The sequence below is a fragment of the Ursus maritimus genome, unplaced genomic scaffold (assembly GCF_017311325.1).
Source record: "Ursus maritimus isolate PB19 unplaced genomic scaffold, ASM1731132v1 scaffold_8, whole genome shotgun sequence".
NCBI lineage: Eukaryota > Metazoa > Chordata > Mammalia > Carnivora > Ursidae > Ursus > Ursus maritimus.
Window position 1 is genome coordinate 48,833,020 of NW_024426996.1, and position 22,999 is coordinate 48,856,018.

Sequence of the window (22,999 nt, forward strand, 5' to 3'; positions counted from 1 at the left end):
GCACAGGCGGCAGCGGCGGCGGCGGCGGCGGCGGCGGCGGCCGCAGCGGCGGCGGCGGCGGCCGGAGGCCTGGCTGCGGCCGGGGCCCCGGACAAGGCTGGGCCAAAAAAAAAAAAAAGATTTAGAAAGGCGGCAATCATTTCAAAAACAAGCCAACCAACAACACGGAAAGGTTTTAAAATCCAAGGGGAAAAAAGTAAGGTGGGGAAGAAGGGAGGCTGTGAACATCTGTCTTGTGAACCCCTCCTGACAGCACAGACTCTCTTGGGGCTCCTCCTCAAGGGAGAGTAGGGGTGCCTTCCAGCCCCCCTTCCCTTCGTGTCCTTGGGTTCGGGCTGCCGCGGGCGACGACTCGAGCGGACTGTCCCCGCGGCCAAGGTGACTTCCTCGCTCCCGCCTGCCTGTCCCACCTCGCCAAACACCATCCCGCCGTTAGCGCATCCGAACCCCACACAGTTGCAACTCCCAACCCCGAATCTTTGCAGCCACTCGGCCCTGAAAGACGCCCTATACATGAGATGCCTTTTCATCCACAAACTCTGCAAACGGTCTCATATTTCGCAACTCTTCCCTTTTTTTCTCTCCCGTCACCCCCACTGGCGTTTTCTTCTTCCACCAGCTTTCACCGAACTTCTTGGCACTGCTTTGGGTTAGAGTCAACTGCAGTCCACGCAACCGACTGCAGACAAATCTACCGAGCAAAGAAAGGCATACACACAAGTTTGCAGAAGTGTCTCGGTCCGCATTGCTGTTTGATCCGAAATGGACTCACATCCTGTAGGGTGGATGGACTGTATATTGATGATTCCATTCTTCAAGCAGATTAGACATCTCTGTTGGGATTTTGTTTTTTGTTTTTTGTTTTTGTTTTTTTTTTTATTTTAAAAGGCACAAACTATAGATATTAGTTGAATGTTGAGGCTTTAACTTTTTCGGTGTCTTTCTACAACTGTGTTCTGTGACTCAATTGTATCGTGTTAATATCAGTACAGACCGTCTCCTCTACGTGACCGTATAATGTTTTCTCTTCTTGTAGTCTCTATGGCGTGTCTTTATGGAGTAATAAGGTTCTCACGGGTTCAATTCCTTTGTGTTTAGAGAGACCACGTTTCAGACAATGGTATATATTTTTGTTATCAGGTGCATGTCTGTCTGATTTCTTTTTTCTTCTTGTTGGACTATGTTTGTGAACATAAGCGTTATAAGTTATGTTTCAGATTTTCGAATTTATTTATATGTGTTATAATGAATGCTTCTATTTAAAAGGGAAATATTTCTACATGTGCATATAGTTTTCCAAGAGTGTACCATTAACTTGATTGTTGATAATAAAAACAAAAAGCAAGTCTAGCAATTGAACTCTTTTGACTTTTCCTTGATTCATTTTTGTTTTGTTTTTTAATTTAATTTTGGGAAAGATAAGGGAGGACAGAAGAAGAGGAAATTTGTACAAAATATCTAGAAGCCGCCGAGTCTCTGGAAGCCCAAGTGGGTTAGAGAGTCTAAGTTCATGCAGCCAAATGCAGCCAATATAAAATTTAGTGCTTGGGCTAGCAGGCAAGATTTTCTGGTCCGTGTTTGTCTCTCACTCACCGAGCACAAAAGAACCCCAGGTGTTGATAAAAATGTTCACATGGGTGCCTACGCTGAGGCCAGAGGACTCAGTGGCAGGGAGGGTGGATTTCAAAAACCCGACTTTGAGAAAGACTCAAAAGTGGGGGTTTGTGTGTAGTGTACGTGCTTTCAGGACCAATGGCATCTGGTGAGGTCCAAGTCCAGCTTCCTTAAGCCCTGCAGAATGCCAGCACCCTGGAAGGTCTCTGTGTGGGCAAGTGACCAGGATGGCCTTGGCCTGAGAACAGCTCTGCAATGTTGGTGTGTTTGGAGAAATGACACTGGCAACTACTGAAATTAGTGAGCACTGCCATGTAGCAGTTTTTGCTTTCCATGCATTATCTCATCTACCCCCCGAAACAACACCAGGACGCAGGTACAATTCCTATATTCATTGTCTTTTAAGCAGATGAGATGCTAAGGCAACAGACAAGTTAACTTGCTCAAGAGTCCCCAGTGTATGAGTGATGGGGCTGGTCTTTGAACGCAGGAAATCTGACTCCAGAGCCTGCCCATTAACTACACCAGTGGTTCCCAAAGTGTGGTCCCTGGACCAGCAGCATCAACATCACTTGGGAACTTGTTAGACACACGAATTCTTAGACTCCGTCCTAGATCTTCTAAATCAGAAACCCTGGGGGGGGGTGTGTGTGCAGCAATACATGTTTTAAGGAGCTGTGTAGAGGATATGAGAACCACTGAACGACACTTTAAGAAACCCAAACGGGAAGGTTCCAGAATTGGGACTACTTTGAAAACAGATGTGTGTGTGTGTGTGTGTGTGTGTGTGTGTGTGTGTGTGTGTGGTGGTGGTGGTGTGATGGCAGCTTCAGTGATCCCCTTCTGGAAGGAAGGAATCATCACCACAGCCCCTAGATGGAATTCTGCCTCTTCCTTGGACTGTTTGGTTGGGCCACCTTCTTCGAGCAGAGAACTCTGTGGTACTTCTCTGGGCCTTATCAATAGATGACTCAGTTCCTCTCATCTGAGGGGAGCCCACAGTCTGGTGGCTCTGGTCTAAGGATTAGTTGCTGATCTGGCTTGAATTTATTAGAGCTTCTCACCTCATGCACCCAAATATGGCTTGCATCAAATCAAGCAGATTTCATTTAGAATTTTCAAATATTTGGATCTTATCTAACTTCTAACAGTTTTTCTAAAGGGCTTTTAAATAGTCTTTCTTAAAAAACAACAACAACAACAAATGCCCTATGTATCTCTAAATGCCCTATGCAAATTCCCCAAGACAATATTCTGTACAATGGCATTAATTGTGCTGGTTTAAATGCCAGCAATTGCTAGATCCCTTAGACTCCAGTCCTTGTTTATAAATGTAATTTACAAGGTCTGGGAGAGGCAAAGGGCGGGCAGGAATTTATAGATGAAAAGAACACTCAAAGCCCAGGTAACCCAGTCCTAGGCTTGTCTGGAGGAAAATTAGCCTTCCCTTAGGCATTGAGGGACACCAAGTAAGCCTCTGTAAGCTGACGGGCAGAACCATGGGGCAGGCGTTCTGGAGAAGGCAAGACCAGGAGAAAAAACAAAATAAGAAATAGAGGAAGGAAAGAGAAAGAGAAGGAAGAGGAAAGACAAATAGTCAAAGAGGAGTTTTAGAAACCTCAGTGAAGTTCCTAGAAATCCTTTCACATGGGCATGAACTAGATAAGGGTTCCCAAATCCCCTTCTCTTGGCCTTGACCTGCTTTGAGCAACTTAGCTCCAGGATAAGGGAAACTGGAGATTAATGAGGAAAATATGCTTCCCATCCCCACACAGCTCTGGCTTCCCAGAGAATTGCATTTTTAATGTCTGGGGGCTCCCGGCGTTAGTATTTTAAATATCAGCTTGTTTTTAACTTGGGTCACCTCTGCCTCTCTTACTGGTCAAAGAAGCAACTATTAGGAGGCAAGTTTATGATCAAATGCAAAATAATGCCCCCGTAATATGATGGAACCTAGTGGCAGGACACTGTGTCTCTCGAGTTGTGTCATTTCCTTGGAGCCCTGCACAGTGTGAACAAGCTCACTTTCACTTTTCCTCTCCTAGAGAATTTGCATTTTGGCTCATCAAGGCATCCTTTTTCCTGGCAACTCGGGGACCACATGTGACTTCACAAAAGCTGCATGAGCTGATGCCAGATGGCCACCTCTAAGCCAAGTCTCCTTCAAGATGGCTGAGCACAGAGAACCAGAGCAGTTTCAGAGTAGAGCAGATAACCCAGCAAATAGTAGCTGTCCACAGCTCAGCTCAGATGTTTCTCTGTGGCCACCTCACATCCTTAGGCAGGCAGCCTGTGGCTAGACAGAGATGATCCTTAATCCAGGGAAAGGATCCTCGTGACTTTGGATTGCAAATAACTCAATTCTTTTGAGCCTGATTTACCAACTACAAATGTGAATAACAATACAGACCTGTGGGCGGTGTTGGTGGGATTAAACAAAATGTGTAAGTGTCCAGCATAGCAAGAAGTTGTCAGAGATGATGATGAGGATGATAATGATGATGACGTAACTTCTAGACTCTTTCTTGATCTCCCTAGCTCCGGCCTCAGAAGATTAAAAAGAGCCCTCAATTGTCACTAAAGTCAATGGCCCAGGAACACAGAGTGTGAAAAATATGCAAAGGCTGGCATTGGAGAACCTTGCTGAGGGTGACAGTCATAGCCAAGGGCTGACAAAATAACTACTAGCATTTACTGAGTGCTCATTCTCTGCCAGGTGTTTTTAAGCTTAAAAGCTTTAAAACATTTATTTTTTTTAAATTTTTAAATTTTTTTAGAGAGAGAGAGAGAGAGTGAATGCACAAGTATGGGGTGGGGGGAGGGGTAGAGGGAGAGAGAGAATCTTAAGTAGGCTCCACGCCCAGCATGGAGCCAGATGTGGGTGGGTTGATCTCCCAACCCTGAGATCATGACCTGAGCCAAAATCAAGAGTCGGATGCTTAACTGACTGAGCCACCCAGGCGCCTCTTAAATATTCTTTTCATTTTTTTAAGTAGGCTCCACACCCAATGTGGGACTTGAATGCACAACCCTGAGATCTAGAGTCAGATGCTCTCCAGACTGAGACACACAGGTGCTCCCTAAGCTTTCAAGCATTTAGTCCTCACAACTACCCTATGAGAAAAGTAGTTTCCCTTTTTTTCTTAGGAGGAAACTGAGGCTTAGAAGGGTTAGGTAACATGACCAGGGTCACTCAGCTAGTAGTATTGCAACAGGAATTCAACCCCAGCTGGTTTGTCTTCACAGCCCACGTTCTTTATGGTCTCTGCCAGGGGAAGAATTCATTTTAGCCCCAAAGTCAGATATTTCCAGACCTGGAAGGAGATCCTATTTTGCAAAAAGACTCAGAAAGGAAGGTGAAGGTTAGAAAAGGCAACGGGAAGAGTGGTGTTGGAATGAGAATCCCAGCCAGATTCAAAATGAAGTTTGAGGCCTGAAAGGGGGCAGGCTTTGGGATCCCCAGGAGGAGGGAGAATGTTCTTTGCAAGGCAACATATTTATAGTTCATGGTATCTTTCTGGTAAGTGAGTAAGACAAGGAGTAGCCAGAAGCACAGAACATGAAAGAGCAAAGGGCAGTTACATCTACGAAGTGCGGAACATTGGTCAGTGGATAGGAATGGATGTCAGGAATAGATGTCAACCTCTAGGCTCATGTATCACCGCCATGACAGATGAATGGCGCAAATGGCAAAAGCCCACCTGAATCCTTAATTTTCCAGCCTTTTTTCTAAAAGGAGTATTCACAAAGGTACACAGATAAATGATGAGTGAATGCCTTCACCCAGTGGTACTTCCACGTTGGAAGGCAAAGCCTACTTCCCTAGGCCAGTAGACAGGATTATCTGAAAACAGCCTCTGGCCATATCCCTATCACCGTGGTAGACATTTTGGATTGAGTTAGTCTTGGCTTAGTTCAGGGGTTCTTAACCTGGGTTCATGAATAGAATTCAAAAAGGATATGAAAAAAATACATATATATTTTTAGTAATTTCTACCTGAAATTTAGCAATTTCTTCAATGATGAGTGTAGACCACAAAGCCATCTTTTGTTAGTACCTGTGACTGTCACCAATGGAAATCACAGATATTTTCATTTCCCATTAGTGTTTTTGAAGTTATCTCAATATATTATTTATATTCATCATTAATTTGAAATTATAGTAATTATTAGCCTAGCCACTAGACCTTGTTATTGAATATCTTAATAAAGCACACACATGGAAGAATCACATATATGACTATATCATACATTAAGGAAGCAGCCCAAGGGTCCACTGATAGATGAATGGATAAAAAAGATGTGGTTATACAATAGAGTATTATTGAGCCATAAAAAAGAATGAAATCTTGCCATTTACAACAACATAGATGGAGCTAGAGAGTATAATCCTCAGCAAAATAAGTCAGTCAGAGAAAGACAAATACCACATGATTTCACTCATCTGTGGAATTTAAGAGACAAAACAAATGAGCAAAAAGAAAAAAAAGAGAGAGAGAGAGAGAGAGACAAGCCAAGAAACAGACTCTTAACTATAGAGAAGAAACTGATGGCTACCAGAGGGGTAGTCGGTGGGGAGATGAGTGAAACGGGTGGTGGGGATTAAGGAGAGCACTCGTCATGATGAGAACAGGGTGATGTATGGAGGTGTTGAATCACTGCATTGTATGTCTGAAAACAATATAACACTGTATGTTATCTACACTGGAATTTTAAAAAACCTTTATAAATAAAAAAAATTAAAACATTTTTGACAATTTTATTTTAATTGGCTTCTTTTGTAATCCTATGCATTTTAGTTTTTGCATTTAAAAGTGTTAACTATTTTTTTTTTTTTTTAATTAGGCTCCACTCCCAGTGTGGAGCCCAACCCAGGACTTAGCTCAGGACGTTGAGATCAAGAGTCAGACGCTTAAACAACTGAGCCTCCCAGGACCCCTAGAAGTGTTATCTTAAGAGGGGGGTATGGACATCACCAGACTGCCAAGGGGTCTATGGCACACCAAAAAGCTATGAGCTCCTGGCTAATCAATAGAAGCACGGTGCTCTCCCCTCTCTGTGAAGCTCTGACTTTCAGAATCTCTCATTAGGACCAGAGCACGTAATCCATTTATTCTACAGGTGGAAGAAATGGTAGAAAAGTTTTAAACCTAACAATGCTTCTTCAAAGGATAAAAATACAATAAAACAACCCCCTAAAGCTGAACAAAGAAAGGTCCAGGATTTTAAAGACCACTGGCTGGGTGGAGGAGACAGTGAGACAGCCCAGGAGAAGAAGAGATGATTCCAAGGTTTCAATGGGACTTGAATGTCCCCCTACTATTTATTGAGTATTTTACACAAGACAGGCACTGTGCTGAGCGCTCCCCAGAGCAGCCCTCTGGGATGAAGGTGGTGCTTTCCTTCTTTGCACTATTGAAGTTCAATGCTACTGAGTCACTTGTCTAAGTCACACGGCTGATGGCAAAGTCAGGACTCAACCCAAAGCCCAGCCTCTTAACCAATATGCTAAAAAGGCTAAAAAAAAAAAGAAGAAGAAAGAAAGAAAAGGAATTTTTCATTTGCCTAGCTGTCACTCACTCTATTTTTTTGTCTGAACCTGAAGCTATTTGGTTTGTTAACATACCCTAAGGCCAAGGGATTGAGCAATGATGTTACTTTAGCCATGTGTTTCATGTCAAAGATCTCCCTCTGGGGAAAAGTCAGACATCAAGGGGGAAATAAAGGCTTCTTACCTGGACATAATTTCATTAGGGAACCAAATGGATGACTGTTTGCTATTTGCTATCCGATGATTTAAGCAGTGATTTCCAGAACAGGAAGAGCCTGGGTGTAAAACTTAATTTCTTGAAGGCCCCAGCGGCATGGCCACCTCAGGCAAGAGTGGAGTGTAAACCCGGTTTGTCTGAGACCCGAGAGCTTGTGCTTTTGGAGTCCTTACTGTGTGCTAGACGATCGGCTAGCTGTTTTGCATCTGTTATGTCTTATAGGCTTTCAAGACTCTTGAGGTAGATATGATTCTCATTTTACAGGTAAAAAGAATCCAAGTAACAGGAAAAATGAGCACTTGCTTAAGATCCCAGAGCTGCTAAGGGCTCCGAACCCCTGTCTCTTTGATCCCGAAGCCTCATTCTCTAAGGGGTCCCGTAGTCCAGAGGATTCACCGAGCTGACAGTCTAGAGCCTGGTACTGCCCTTAGCCTGCTGCTCACACCTTAAGCCAATGTCCCAAAGGGTAGAAAGGGTGATGAAAATGTTCTGGGATCTGATCATGGTGATGGCTACCCAACTTTGTGAATATACTAAATCCTACTGAACTGTATACTTTAAAAGGGTGAATTAATTCTATGATATGTGAATTATATCTCATTTTTTTACTGAACAAATTTGACATTTAACATCATATAAGTTTATACCATGCTACTTTGATACATTTATATATTGTAATATGATTTCTGATGTAGTGATATTTATCACATTACTCACACTACTAATTACAGTACAATATTATTGTCTATATTCATTATACTGTGCGTTAGATCTCTATGGCTTATTTACTTACTGACTGTTTGTACCCTTAAACACCATCATTCTTATCCCCCCAGCCCTCATCCCCTGGTAGCCACCATGTTACTTTGTTTTTTATAGGTTTAACGTTTTTAGATTTCACCATTTTACTCTGTTTTTATAGGTTTAATGCTTTAGATAAGTAATATCATATAGTACTTGTTTTTCTTTGTTTGACTTATCTCGCTTACCATAATGTGCCTGAGGTCCATCTATACGGCATATGAAAGGATATCCTCCTGGGATGCCTGGGTGGCTCAGTTGGTTAAGTGTCTGCATTCATGATCCCGGGGTACTGGGATCAAGTCCCACATTGAGCTCCTTGTTCAGTGGGGAGACTGCTTCTCCCTCTGCCTGCTGCTCCCCCTGCTTGTGCTCTCTCTCTCTCTCTCTGACAAATAAATAAATAAAATCTTTAAAAAAAAAGGATATCCTCCTTTCTCATGGCTGAATAATATTTCATTGCGTATGTACCACATTTAAAAATATCCCTTTATCCACTGGTGGGCGTTTGGCTTGGTTCCATATCTTGGCTATTGTGAATAATGCTGCGATAAGCAAGGGAGTGCAAATACCTTGTCAAAGTCTTGATTTTAGGCACTTGTTGGCCACTCCACAGACCAGACTCTGCTCATGCCTGGCTCGGCTTCCTTGGCAACCACATCTGACAAACTCAGTGTGGCTGAGATGGAGAAATTTGATGTCGAAATTGAAGAAGACAGAAACACAAGGGAAAAATCCACTGCCTTCAAAAGACATGATTGAGCAGGAGAAGCAAGCAGGTAAATTGTAATGAGATGTGTGCCACCAGTGTGCACTGTGTATTTCACAAGCAATGTCTTCTTTCAGTTGTTTAACTTTGTAAGAGGCAAAGAGGTGAGATCAAGTTTAAATGACTCTGCTGCCCCCTTTCACATTAAAGAATTGAGAACTACTGACAGTGGAGGCTGAGTCTGCCTCTCCCATCTGCCTGTCTAGCTGGCAGGGCGGGGAAAGAACTTGCATCTTGGTGAAAAAAAGAAGCTGGGGGGGATCAATAGAAAAATCTAGAGTAAAAACCAAGCTGGTCCAAGGTGTCCGGCAGGCTGTAAAGTGCAGTTTAACCAGAGAGCCATCTTTTTTTTGTTCAAATGATTTTAATTATTGGAATATACAATTTTTATATTATGCAAATAAGAAGTTTAAAACCTGAAAAAAAATCTCGTTTTTATTTCCTTTGAGTATAAACCCAGAAGTGGAATTGCTGGATTAAATGGTAGATATATTTTTAATCCTTTGATGAATTTCCATATTGTTTTCCATAGTGGTTGGATTAATTTACATTCCCACCAAAAAATGTATAAGTGTTCCTTTTCATCACATCCTCACCAGCACCTGTTGTCTCATCTTTTTTTTAAGATTTTATTTATTTTGAGAGAGACAGTGAGCATGTATGAATGAGGAGGGGAAGGGACAGAGGGAGAGGGAGAGAGAAAATCTCAAGCAGACTCCACACTGAGCACAGAGCCCCATGTGGGGCTCAATCCCACAGCCCTGAGATTGTGACCCGAGCCGAGATCAAGAGTTGGTTGCTTAAATGACTGAGCCACCCAGGTGCCTCTGGAGATTAACCTCTTATCTGCTATATGGCTTGCAAAAAGTTTTTTCCATTCTGCAGGTTGTCTTCCTTTTGTTAATTGTTTCTTTTGCTGTACAGAAGCTTTTGAGTTTAATGTAGTCCCATTTGTTGATTTTGGCTTTTGTAGTTTGCGCTTTGGCGTCATGTCCAAAACCAGTATTGACGAGCTTCTTCCCTGTGTTTTCTTCTAGGAGTTTTATGGTATTGGGTCTTATGTTTAAGTCTTTGATCCATTTTGAGCTAACTTTTGTGAGTGGTGTGAGAAGGGGTCCAATTTCACGGTTCTGTATGTGTTTCTCCAATGTTCCAGCACCACTTGTTGAAGCAAGTATTCTTTCCCCACTGCATATTCTTGGCTTCTTTGTTGAATTTTAGTTCACCGTATATGCTGGGATTTAATTCTGGGCTTTCTGTTCCATTGATTGATGTGTCTATTTTTGTACCAGTGCCACACTGTTTTTATCACTGTGGTTTTGTAGGATAGTTGGTAACCCTGAAGCATGATACCTCCAGACTTGTTCATTTCTCAGTTTTATTTGTTTTGTTTTGTTTTGTTTTAAGCAGAGACTAATAAAGGAAACCCACCATCATTTTGTCTTCCTGTGTGATATCCTCTATTTCTTGCAGGCATAACTCCTATACACTTTCATCCTGGTCTTAAGTCTGAAAATCATAAATGAACAGAGGGAAGAGAGGGGAAAATCTTACTGTTTTCTTAAGCAATTATCCTTTTTCTTTTTTTTAGGCTAGTTATGTTCTACAATATTGATTTCAAAACAAAGTAGGCGAAAAATTCTTAAGGTGAAGCTTTTTTTCTTTTTTTAAGATTTTATTTATTTGACAGAGAGAGAGAGAACACAAGCAGGGGCAGCAGCAGAGGGAGAGGGAGAAGCAGGCTCCCCACTAAGTAGGGAGCCCGATGTGGGGCTCAATCCCAGGACCCTGGGCTTATGACCTGAAATGAAAGCAGACATTTAACTGACCGAGCCCCCCAGGCACCCCAAGGTGGAACCTTTGCCTTATGTCGTGGTAGTTTTTTCAACCTAGTCACTGAAAGTCTGGAGAGCTGTTAAATAGTCAAATATTTGAAGCATCCCTGTCCCTGACCATAGTGAAGCAGTCATGCATGGGAACTCTTCTGTAGGGCCATTCTCATCGTCTACTGAAGGAAAAGAAGTCAAATTTAGAGAATATTTGAAAAATGCCCAAGAGCATTCTTTCACTTTTATCGATATTTTCTTCAAGTCCAGTGAAACATAAACAAGTAATTTCTTTACAAATTCTCAAAAGACGGGACGCCTGGGTGGCTCAGTTGGTTAAAAGTCTGCCTTTGGCTCAGGTCATGATCCTGGGGTCCTGGGATTGAGCTCTGCATTGGGCTCCCTGCTCAGCGGGGAGTCTGCTTCTCCCTCTGCCTGCTGCTCCCCCTGCTTGTGTGCTCTCTCTCTGATAATAAATAAATAAATAAATAAATAAATAAATAAATAAATAAATAAATAAAATCTTTAAAAAAGATTCTCAAATGACTAAATTTTCACCACACATTTATTAGCAGGAATCAGGGTAGCCCACCTGAAAGTTTGGTTCATGCTTGTTGTAAAGTCTTTTGAGGAATATAGACGATCCTGGTGTATGGGTTTTCAAGAAGACACAAATTGACTTTTGAGGAGCTGATTTTCCGGCCCTAAAACAATCATTAACTTAGGGTTCTCCTGCTCATCAAGTTTCTGCCTGGAAAAAGAGAACCACATTTAGATGATAGTCCTGTGGTTACTTTCTTTTTGGTGAGATGTCTTTTAGCACTATTAGTGCTAGGATGAGTTAGGATTGGTTTCCTACTTGTTGAAAAAGTAGTTTGTCATAAGTAATAGAAATATATCTGAATAATTCAGTGACTTCAAGGTTTTAAAAAAATTGCAGAGGTAATACACACACAAAATTCAAATGATTTAAAAGGTTATTCAATGGAAAGTATATTCCCTCCTACTTCTGTTCCCCAGTATTAGTTTCTTTTGTGTCTTTAAGATAGTCAATATATATGAGCACAAACGCCATTACATTATACTCAATTTCTGTATTTTGTGCGTGTTTTTTTTAACTTACCATATATCCCAAAGGTCATTCTTGTCAAAACTTGTAGATCTGCCTTGTTTTTTTTTAAATAATAAAAATTATTATCATCAATGCAGGCCTTGAACTCATGACCCTGAGATCCAGACCAGAGCTGAGACCAAGAGTCAGACGCTTAACCAACAAAGCCACCCAGGCAACCCAATCTGCCTTATTTTTAATGGCTGCCTAGTATTTGGTTTCCATAAAGGCATGCAACATGGTTCTAACTTTCCTAACGAAGCCTTGAAGGGAAAGGAAAAATGTGACAAGAGACTGCTAACTGTTCCCTGATAAATAGTCTCCTTGTGAGTTTAGACTGGCTGGGACATGGCCACCCAGGCAGAAACTACATTTCCTAGCCTCCCTTGGACCTAGACATTTCCATATGCCTAAGTTCTAGCCAACAAGGTGTGACCAGAAGTGATAGGTGCCACTTCTAGGTCTTGACCTTTAAAGAAAGCTAATTACCCTCAACTTCTTTTCTTCTTATTGTAGAGTAGAATGTAGACATGGTGGTGAAATTTAAGGTGCTTGGCTCATGGACTACTCCTTGGAGTAGAACCATCCTATTACCCTTCACTGATTTTTGCAGAGAAATAAATACATAAACTTATTCCAGTGGCAATTGTTTGGTCTATGTAAACAATTGAACCACTGTCTTAACAAATATAAGACGTGTCCTTGAAGAGTTGACATTTGTGCTGGATGTCAAGTAGGATTCACCAGATGGACTGGGGTGTGAGAATGGCACTCCAGGCTATTGTGTGTACAAAGCTGGGGAAACTTAAATGATTTTTTGAAAGAGCCAGTAAGTGGCAGATGGATAAGATAATTCAGGTCCATTGTTATCAAAGTCCATAATCATTTTGCAACACCATTAGTATGATGTTCACTTAAGATTTTTATTCCCCTGGAAAATGTTGATGGGCTTGGGTATTACCCACATGAACTGCCTACCTTGTGATTCACTGGGAAATCCCAGAACAGATTTTTCCACTAGAATGACATGAAAACCAGTCCTACCCAATCCTAGTGCTAACAGTGCTGAACAACAGTCCCACCAAAGAGAGAGTAACCATAGGGCTATCCCCTAGATGTGGTTCTCTCCTTCTGAGTAGAAACTTTCGGAACAGGAGAATCCTGGGTGAACAAAAAGACACAACTACCTTAAAGTCAAAAAATCAACTCCTCAAAATGCAACTTGTGTCTTCTTACAAAAACTCACATGTCAGCATCATCTATACTTCTCAAAATACCTTACAATGAAACATGAAGCAACCTGACGAAGGACTAGATTAGGGGGATTAGGTACACAGTAAATAACCTTTTTGCAACAGGTCTGGACACATATTTACCTTCATGAAAAAGGAAACCCACTCCTAGGAGCCAGGAGTAATAATATTAACTTTCATTCAGGATTTATCACGCGCTAGTAACTGTACTAAGAGCTTTACACACATGTAATCTTGGCAGCAATCTTATGGGGTGAGTACTATAATTACCCCCATTTTAGAAGTAAGGAAACCAGGACTTAAAGAGATTAAGGAGCTTGTTTAAGTTCCTACAGCTGGTAAGCAGCAGAGCTGCAACTTGATTTGAACTCGGGTCAGCTCGATTCCGGAGTCTACCCCGCTCTACTGTCTGCGGTTCTACACAGCGATCTCGTGCTTACTCATTCATTAGAGCATAAAATCTTCCTCATGACCCAAGAGGGTCTTGACTGCGCACAAGCTCGTATTTGCGCACAGTCTTGTGTGTGATTCAAGAGCCTTTTGCTGTTGCGTGCATGAGTGTATAGGTTCTAAAGCACAGCCTGCCACCAGCTAATACTTACTGAGTGTTCACCTCGGCCAGGGTCTACCCGGACCCCCAAGGAGATGGAGCAAGAAGGATCCCAAGGTGCTCTGGCATGGGTAAGATCCTCATGGGGTCTACTTCGGGTCCTCCTCTCCTTGCCCATCTCTCGTCTTTCAAGCAGCCTTCCGCAGAGCCCAGCACACAGCAGGAGAGCCAGAAGAGCCACATGAGGTTGACTTTAGGAGCTTGGCTCCAAATGACAAGGACTATGTCATTAGGTCCTCCATCTTTGCGACCCAAGACTTTTTCCTAGGAGCAAATGGTCACTGCCTCTTCCCCAGCACAGTGCCCAAGTCACCACCCCACCTCGGTAAGTATTGTAGTAGATTAATTCAGGANNGCCAACGCTTTTCCGTCTGTGCCTGGGACATCTGTTGCGGGTGATAAATGGATTATACTTAACCAAAGGCCAACAATGTCCCCAAACTTATTTATAGGTCTCAAACATGCTGTCAGAGTATGATTGATTTCACCTAGTCCTCACAGCAACCTTATGGGTACGTGCTATTATTCCCATTTTCCAGCTGGATATGCCCAGGTTTGGATGGGGATACATAACTTGCAGCAGATCGCTTGGGGAATGAGTGGTGGAAATTTGGATTCAAAACCCCATGCCCTTTATCCAGCGGTTCTGCTGCTTCCACTATACCTATGTTTGGAATGGAAAAATTACAGAAATGACGAGTATCCAGGGCATATATGACATTCTTTACCCCTCCCCCTTTGGCTATTTTAAACAAGGGAAATACACATAAAAATACCCATCGGCCTCCAGCCCCAAATGCTGCTGGGAGCAGAGCATATTCTGAGCTCACTGGTTGTTATTCAATAACAAGAACCCTGCAGGAGTTAAGCAGTAGCTCGGAGACCATTCAGACGTGGAGGAGCCAGGCCAGACCCCAGAGTGTCAGAATGATCCGGCCTTTTCCCTGCAGCAAGATCATTTCCAACCACAGCCAGGGACAGCAGAGGCATTAGCAAGCCTGCAACATCAAAACGGCCAGATCAATTCGCAGAAGCACTTCTAAGGGAAACAAATCAATAAATTCCTTCCCCTAAAGATTGACAACATCATCAGGAAGCAACAGATGCATTTTAGAGCACAGAACGCTCGCTCGCGTGGTGCCGGGGAGGTGCGCTCCCTGCGCTACAGTTATGTCTCAGGAAAGCAATTGTAAATCAGTGGCTGAACATCAGAGCTCGCAGCACCTGTCATGACAATAAAAACTAACATTCCCGATGCACCAGGCAGGTTTCAAAGTGCCATCAGATACTTTGCCTCTTTCGATTAAGATCCTACAAGGTAGATGTTACAGTCCCCATTTCACAGATGGAATTCAGCAACACTAAACCACCCAATTTGCTCAAAACCATGATTATTTATTTATAACCAAGGTGGGACTTGAATCTTCGGACTCGGAATCCCCTATTCTGCCTGCGGGTCTAGTACTCCCCAGACTTCATTCACGCACTTTACCACATTTGCAATTTTGACACATTGGAGGACCTCTGTGTCATCGACTATTTCCCTTTCCATTAGCCTCATTTTTTTTACCTAAATACATTTATGTTAAAAGGGAATTGCTTACCACTATTATAAAACAGCATGACTTCCTAGAAACAGAGATCATAAAGGACTGCGTAATCTTTAAAAAGAAAAAAGAACCATGGCTACATAATACGGTTAGCAGTGGCACACGGACCGTACTCTGTGAACAGAACATTCTACTGTGTGCCTTGATGAGGAAGTAAGGATGCAGTGCTTTTCAGTTGTGGGGTTCCTAAAACAGTAACTTGTTTTAAGTAGGCTGTGGGTTGTTTTTGTTTTTGTCTTTTTGCCCAAACTGAGAGAACAAGGTTCATTTTATCTTTACAGAGATAAACAATGCAAGGTTTTAGGGCAAATAAAAGTTGTTGTCTCCTCTCTCCCTTCCAGAGGCCCCACCCCTGCCCCAGGTGAGTGGAGGTGTCACGAAGAATAAACCATGACAGCTTTCTTGAGACAAAAAAATTCCAAATAGTACTGTCATTTAGACAAACAGCAGACCAGTGTTCCACGCATACAAAACAGAAATGAACTAACGTTTTAGTTAACACACCATGAGAAGGGGGCGCCTGGCTGGCCCAGTCAGTGCAGTGCGCGACTCTTGATCTCCGTTGTGAGTTCCGGGCCCCACGCTGGGTGTAGAGATTACTTAAAAATAGAAAATCTTAAAAACAAAAACAAAACACCATGAGAAGAAGCAAGGAAAAGCATCCAACTTCACTGCTTCACCCTGAAATTAACCTATCACTGAAATTTGTTTAAGAGCCATTTAAGTATTATTGTCAGTCCTGACACCGAGGTGCTCTCCCCTGCCTGTCCTCAGATATTTATCGATCCCCCCTCCCCCGCATTCCCTGGACCGGCCTTTAATCAGCATCCTCAGACAAATGGCCTGAGCTCAGCACCTCCGCAGCTCCCCACACCACCTCGATTACCTGGGCCATCGTGAGGGTCTTCTCGGTTTCCTTCCTTCCTTCCAAGCTAATCCCCTCCAATTCGTCCTCCATGAGTTGTCTGCATCATCCTTCCAAAATACAGATGTCCATCACCCCGCATGTGCCACTGAACGTTCTTAACAGCTCCCTGTTGTTACAGGATAAGATCTAAATTCCTTAACAGGGCCACGTGGTGAGGCACCAGCCACACACCTCTCTTTTTTTCTAGCCTTCTAATTTTTTACCCCCAAAGGTATCTGATTTCAAGGACGTGTTTTATTGATAACATTAAAACTTAACTCTTGATTACATCCCTCCCCTTTCTCTAATGGTTTCTTGCCACCACCCTGAACTTCTCTAACACAGAGTCCAGAAGACACTCAACAAATACTTGGGGATGGATGTGCAGAGAATGGGGTAGTTTGCTCCTCTGGGCCAGGTGTTCTTTGCGAGCAATGCTAAAGAAACACAGAAGAATCACTTGCCAATCCATGAATTATGCATAGATTTCTACTTCCCTTCCCAAAGGTAATTCTCTAAAAACAAAGTTTATTCATCGATTACTTCCTTTTAGTAAGTGGAAATGCTGACTGAAATTGGGTGCTTGGTGTGAAACATAAGACTTTAGAAATTCAAATACACGTTTAGAAAAGCATACATTTTCATCTATTAGCTGACAATGACAGAGGCAGAAGGCTCTTCCTTCTGAAAACAATTGCCAGCTCGAGAGAAGTGTAAAACCTCAGCATAATTCATGAGTTGGTTCATTTTTCTGTTTTCCAACATTCGTCTGGGTTTCGTAGGAAATAAGCCCACGCATACCTTAAATACATCCTACTTCGTGCTGCTTTTGCCTTCCGAGATCAGTAGATTCAGCGCAAATCCGTTCTTCTACTCAACAGATGCTGTTGACCACCTACTCTGGGCAGGTGTGTTCTGAAAGATAGGGCTGTTCGACGTGATGATTGGTAATACCCAGTATCACAAGTCTTTGCTTTAATCCACACGTGACGGAAACGTTGAGTGCAGATGGATTTGCTAGCTATGCTGTAGAAGCTACGAGTGACGAATGGAAAATTAAGTCAATCTGTCACCTCCTTTCACTCCTCTTGACGACAGCCTGCAGCCCTCCACATCTGTAGCCTGCTGCAAGTTAATAATCTCACCGCACAAGAAATCCTGTGTAGTGGTGCCTGGGTGGCTCAGTCGGCGAGGCGTCTGTCCTTGGTCATGGTCTCAAGGTCCTGGGATCAAGCCCCACATTGGGCTCCCTGCTCAGCTGGGAGTCTTCGTCTCCCTCTGCCTCTGCTTCTCCTCCCTGCTTGTGCTCTCTCTCTGTCTCAAATAAAACATAAAATCTTAAAAAAGAAAAAAAAAAGAAATCCTGCATAACCTCTGCTTTTCATGTTGAAAAACGGAGACATATATATTAAGTGACCTGATTGGGGTCCCACTACAAATTCTTGTGTTGGTTTGTGCTGGTGTGTGTGTGTGTGTGTGTGCACGTGTACAGATGCATACACACACCGGGGTGGGGGGGAAGGAGCATGGGTAAGAGTAGGAAAAAAGTGAAGATGGAGGATAAGAAAGAAGAATAAAAGCAAAAGACTTACTTTTATTGAGTGCCTACTGCATGCCAGTCACCCAGAATACCCAGTTCATTCAAGCCACAGAGCAATTTGTGGTAAATATTATTATTTCCCATTCTACCCATGTAGAGACTAGTCATACATATTGTAAACAAGGGACTGGGATTCAAACCCCTTCTTTTCACCATTCCGAGCTAGTACCCAGGCCTGGTTGCCCCATATCCGATGTTCTGTCCACTCCATCACACCTCTCTAACCTACTAAAGGGGGGATTTGATGCTCCAAAGATATCCTTGGGTGGACTATTTCATTAATTGTATCTTTCTCACATTTTAATTTCTTAAAGTCTTGTTTTGGACACATAGCATGAGTGTCTCTCACTCATGAGCTGAGCTTTTTTCTCCTCTAGCAAAATAAATATTGCCCACAGGGGTCACGTTCCCTGATGTTATGCGTCATGGAACTAGAACCAATTCATCTTCAGGTTTTGTGTATCTAAAGCAAGGTTTCAAATGGAAAATAAGGACGAGGTTCAATAACCTCTGTCCAGTGCCCTTCTGTCTTTATTTTGGAGTGGATTCAGTGGGTGAGAGAGGACCTGGGATGGCCAGGATCACAGGCAGGCATTCAGGTCTTAGAGAAGTGATTCTTTACCGAATGGTACTGCTATATTTTAATGTTTTAACGACCAGCACGGCCATGTTGGTGCTTTTTGACTGAATATTGGCTCTGCTTCTGGCCTTCCTCCCCTCCTGAGAGCTTCTAAGCCCATTTCCCCCACAGGTGACTTCCCTATACTGAGCTGGTGGTGCTTCTGAAGAGGAGGGAAAAGGGACTATACACAGCCTTGAAGAGCTATTTAGTCTTTTTCTTTTTTCTTTCTTTCTTTTTTTTTGCCTCATAGCTCATCTGTAAGCCTTGGGGAATCATGCTTTACGGCCGTGACTGCTGCATTCACCCACATCCATTCTTCCCATCCTCTGATAACCCAGCTCTGGAGTTTTGGCTGGATATGTGGCTGCCCAGCTACACACATTTCTCACCCTTCCTTGAGCCCCGATGTGATCTTTGTCTGTTCTAGCCAATGGGATCGTACCACGTCTAAACTGTACTTATAGAGGAAATGAGTGGGCTCCCCTTGCCCCTTCATTCTTTCTGATGACTGGGATGCATGCAAAAGAGAGTTGCTGTCTCGGGGTGGAGGGGAGCTGCATGCTGAAGATGGCAGATCTGCTTGACTAGCCTGGACTAGCTCTGGGCTGAAACATGGGGGAGAAACATGGGGGAGCTTTTTTTCTGTTCAAGCCACGCAATATTAGGGGACTTTTTTTTTTTTAACAACAGCTTAGACTCTACCGTAACAAACACTGTTTATTGAAGGTGTCACTTGTTGGTTTCTGTAACTTACTACCTTTGAAAACAGAGAAGAGGGATGGATGGTTGGTCCAAAAGGCACAGCATATGCAAAGGCTGTAAGGTCCAAAACCAAACCCCAAACCCCCAAATGCAGAGTGGCCTAAGAGAACTGTGTGGATGAAGGATGGATGGTATGGGGGAATTGTTGAGAGGAGAGGTTGCAGAAGTCAACCCTAGAGGCCATGTTGTGACTTTATTTTGAGTCCAGGCAGACTCAGTGAAGAGTTTTGAGTAAGAAAGTAGCACAATCCAATGTCTATTGCCCTGGAGTGCGGAGAACAGATCGGGGCAGGGGGTGGGGGGGTGAGCAGGAATCAGAGATTGAGACACCAGGTCTGGGGCAAAATAATGGTGGCCTAAACCAAACAAGACTGAAGTAGACAAAGGGTGAAATGTGAGGAGGTGTGACTCCTTGAGACTGGGGATCAACGATGGAGGTGGATCGGTGAGGGAGGGGCAGGCGGTTCCTGGCTTGTGTGTGGTGGGTTATGGTGTTCAGAAGAGAGCGTCCTGGCAGAAAGAGAAGGTTGGTAAAGCTAGCCTGCAGTCTCCCCCTGTCCCTGTAGAAACCCCCTTCTGTTCATCTTATACCCTGTCTCCTTCACTCACTTCTCCCCAAGGTCGTAGCTGTGATCCTGTCTATTCCGGCTTTTCTCCAGACATGCCTTTTACCGGAGCTTTTCCATTCTCCAATGAGGATTTCTTTGAATCAAGTTCACATGTATCCTACATTTTGAAACATTTTTCCCTAGAGCAAAGACTATATCTATAACTTGCACCGGTCACTTTCACTGTAAGCCGGATGCCACCATTTACTTCAGAAACCACAGCCATCAGATGAAGTAGCTAGCTACCCACCTCAGAGCTTCCTTGGGATGGCTCGCAAGCCAGTCAGAGCTTCTGATTCACAGTATCATTGCAACAGTTGACAGCATTCAAAAAGAAAGGGGAAGAAGTGGCATTTTAAATAGGCTCTGTCACCAGAAGTCAGGTACGTGTGGGACTCTGCTAGGTGTTTTGAAATATTGAGCCTCGGAGAGAGTGTTCCTTAGTAACTCTCTTTCTCCCAGGACTCTGGGTTCCAGACATTTTTTCTCTACAGTGAGGAGTATCAGTGTTAAGTCTCTTTTATGTCTGGTAATAGTTCCCCTTCCCTTTGAGATAATTCTTATTCTACTCCATGGGACTCTACTGGGGCTTTAAATCATAGTGTTTTTCTTCTCTGGCCACAGGGACAGACACATGTCCTGGATCGAACCCATCATTGTGTCCCTTCCTCCTGATAATAGTGATTGATCCAAGGGGTGGGTATGTGACCCACTGGGCTACTCATGGTTTTCCCAGGGATCGATGAATAGATGCTAGGTGAAAGAAAGGATCTCTCTTTTGTTGGTACTGTTAAACCAGGATAACGTAAGTATAGATCTGTCTGTATTAATTTTCCTTGGCTGTGTGTGTGTGGAGAAAGTTCATCTTTCGTAACAGGATATTGTATTGACACCCAGAGAGAAACAGAACTGGAAGACGGGTTGAGAGAACTGTGGTGATGTCAGGTTTGCTTCCAGACCACGTGGCCTTGGTCCTGAAGCTCTCCTCCTACTCCCGTGAGCTACCTCTGGTTTCTCAGCTCTGTGAACCAATGCATTCCTTATTTGGTTAAACTGGCTTAAATTGGGCTTTTGTCACTGCGGGGTTCTAATAGTACATGGCCAGTTCCTAACGCTTATCTATAACATAATTACCAATTAATGCCAAGAGCTCATAGATTCACATGAATGAGTATGTTCCTCCTCTGGTTTAACATTTGCATTTTACCAAGGGCCTTCTAGAACTGATGCTTTGATGCCAAGGAAACTTTTCAGTGGGGGGAACAGGTTTTAGGCAGGTTAGCAAGCCATAAGGAGAGAGGTTTGCTGGGGTACCTGGACTTTTCGCAGCCCCTCAAGTTATTTGGGGCCACGAAGAAGAATCCTTCATTGCCAATCTCTACTCTGTCTATAGATAGCCTCTGTGGTAGCTGGGGGCAGGGGCTGGAGCTAATGGATGTGAGCACCTCATTGTATGAGCTCTCTTCCAGGGCCTGGACTTCCCACTCCTGGTCCCCTCTCCCTCCACCGCAACAAGACGTGGGTAGGTTGTTTAGCAGGAAATTCGCCGCTAAATAGCAATTGCCACCAATACCGCCACACTTCAGGGAAGGACAGTTTGCAACTAATTACTTCCCATGAAAATACCCAAACATAATTTTGTTCATTATTAAAATTTTCCAATAATAGATTTATCTTCCCCATTAAGTAATACATTATTCTCCTACAAAACACATAGCGAACTAGAATTACTAGGCACTGTTTATATTAAATTGTTGCTTAATAAATTAAAACTCCTATGGTTATGAATAAACTAGGTCATCTGCACATTTTGTAAATTAGTAGCTCCTTGTAGTTATTCTCTCCTGGTCAAAGCCTAAAAGAGGGGGAGAGAAAAAATGATTATCATTATTATTTTATTGTTTTCAAGCAAAGTACTGCTCTCTGCACTGTAGTTTAAAATAAACCACTCAATCTAATACAGTAGAATCAATATTGTTGAGTATCAATCAATAAAGATGAATTTTAAAGGCAATGGTCTGTAAACTTTTAAAGTCACATTAAAAGCTGCATCTCCTTGGATATGTAAGATCTGATAAATAACCAACCTCAGATAGCATTTGGAGATTCTTGATGCAACAAGCACAGTCCACAACGATTTTAATTATTGATCAAAATGTTTTTTCCTGTTACAACTTTTGGGTGAGTCGAGAAGCTTTTCTTTCTGACTTAGGAAAAGTCAACTTCTCCTCTGTCATCTTTTTAATTTGAGATGATTAATAGAGGTTTCCTGAGGCCTTATAAAAAATGGTTGACACTATTAAATCAATTACAAGGACTCCTCAAGTTACAAAATCCTTACGTACAGAATCATATAAGGCTAATAGATTGCTGCACTCTGTTTTGTTTTAGATGTCCCTAGCCATTCAAAGGTCACTGGGGACAGCAACCCAGCCACCCTAGGACAACTGCCCTCCCTCCTGGCAATACTGTGCAATTGTTTGAACCCACGTATTTATCACCCAAGTACCTCCTTTCTTCTCTTCTAGGGTGATCATGGCAGGGGAGGGGGTCTGTCCTGCTCCCCTGCTCAACCTTGCTTTTGAACAGCTAGAATTCACTTATTTCTATTCTGTTGATTTTCTCGCTCGTATCTATACATGGACATTCCTTAAACACATCCCTCCTCTCTCTCTCTTCAGCTATTGTCAATTACCTCCAGAGTCTCTATTTCTTTGATGAACAACTACTTTCCTTCTACATAACTCCCTCCTCCTCTTCTCTCTTTTTCTCACCATGGGACCGAAAAAAAAAAAAAAAAGGAAGCAAAACGAAACAAAAAACTTTATCCAGTCTAATACATGTAAGAATAGTGCTGAAATAATAATAAGGAAAACAAAAGTCAAACATTAAAACTGTAGGTAACACCATAAGGAATCAGTGTGGTCAAGCCCTTCCTGTGCTCAGAGGGTTTCCTCAGAATCCCTACAAAAACATCCTACCCACTTGTCTGCTCTAATTAGACCATTTAAGGTAATGCTTCCTTCATATTCAATATTTTTTTCGTTGAATCGGTAATTTTAAAATAAATAATTTCTTTTCTCCTTAGTACGCAATATATAGTAGTCCAGCTACGTTAAATAAGTTCACATTATTTCT

At 42.8% G+C, this 22,999-nt stretch overlaps 1 protein-coding gene across 1 annotated transcript in view; it reads left to right on the forward strand.

The window, feature by feature from the left end:
• The window catches only part of PHOX2B (paired like homeobox 2B), a 41,126-nt gene that overhangs the window by 5,792 nt on the left and 12,335 nt on the right, over nucleotides 1-22,999 (forward strand). The window contains exons 4-6 of the mRNA XM_040624916.1: nucleotides 1-196; nucleotides 13,886-14,077; nucleotides 17,052-17,177. The exon at nucleotides 1-196 is cut by the window's left edge and continues 1 nt beyond it. Coding sequence (XP_040480850.1) covers nucleotides 1-196; nucleotides 13,886-14,077; nucleotides 17,052-17,177 — 514 coding nt within the window. The remainder of the gene's footprint in view (nucleotides 197-13,885; nucleotides 14,078-17,051; nucleotides 17,178-22,999) is intronic.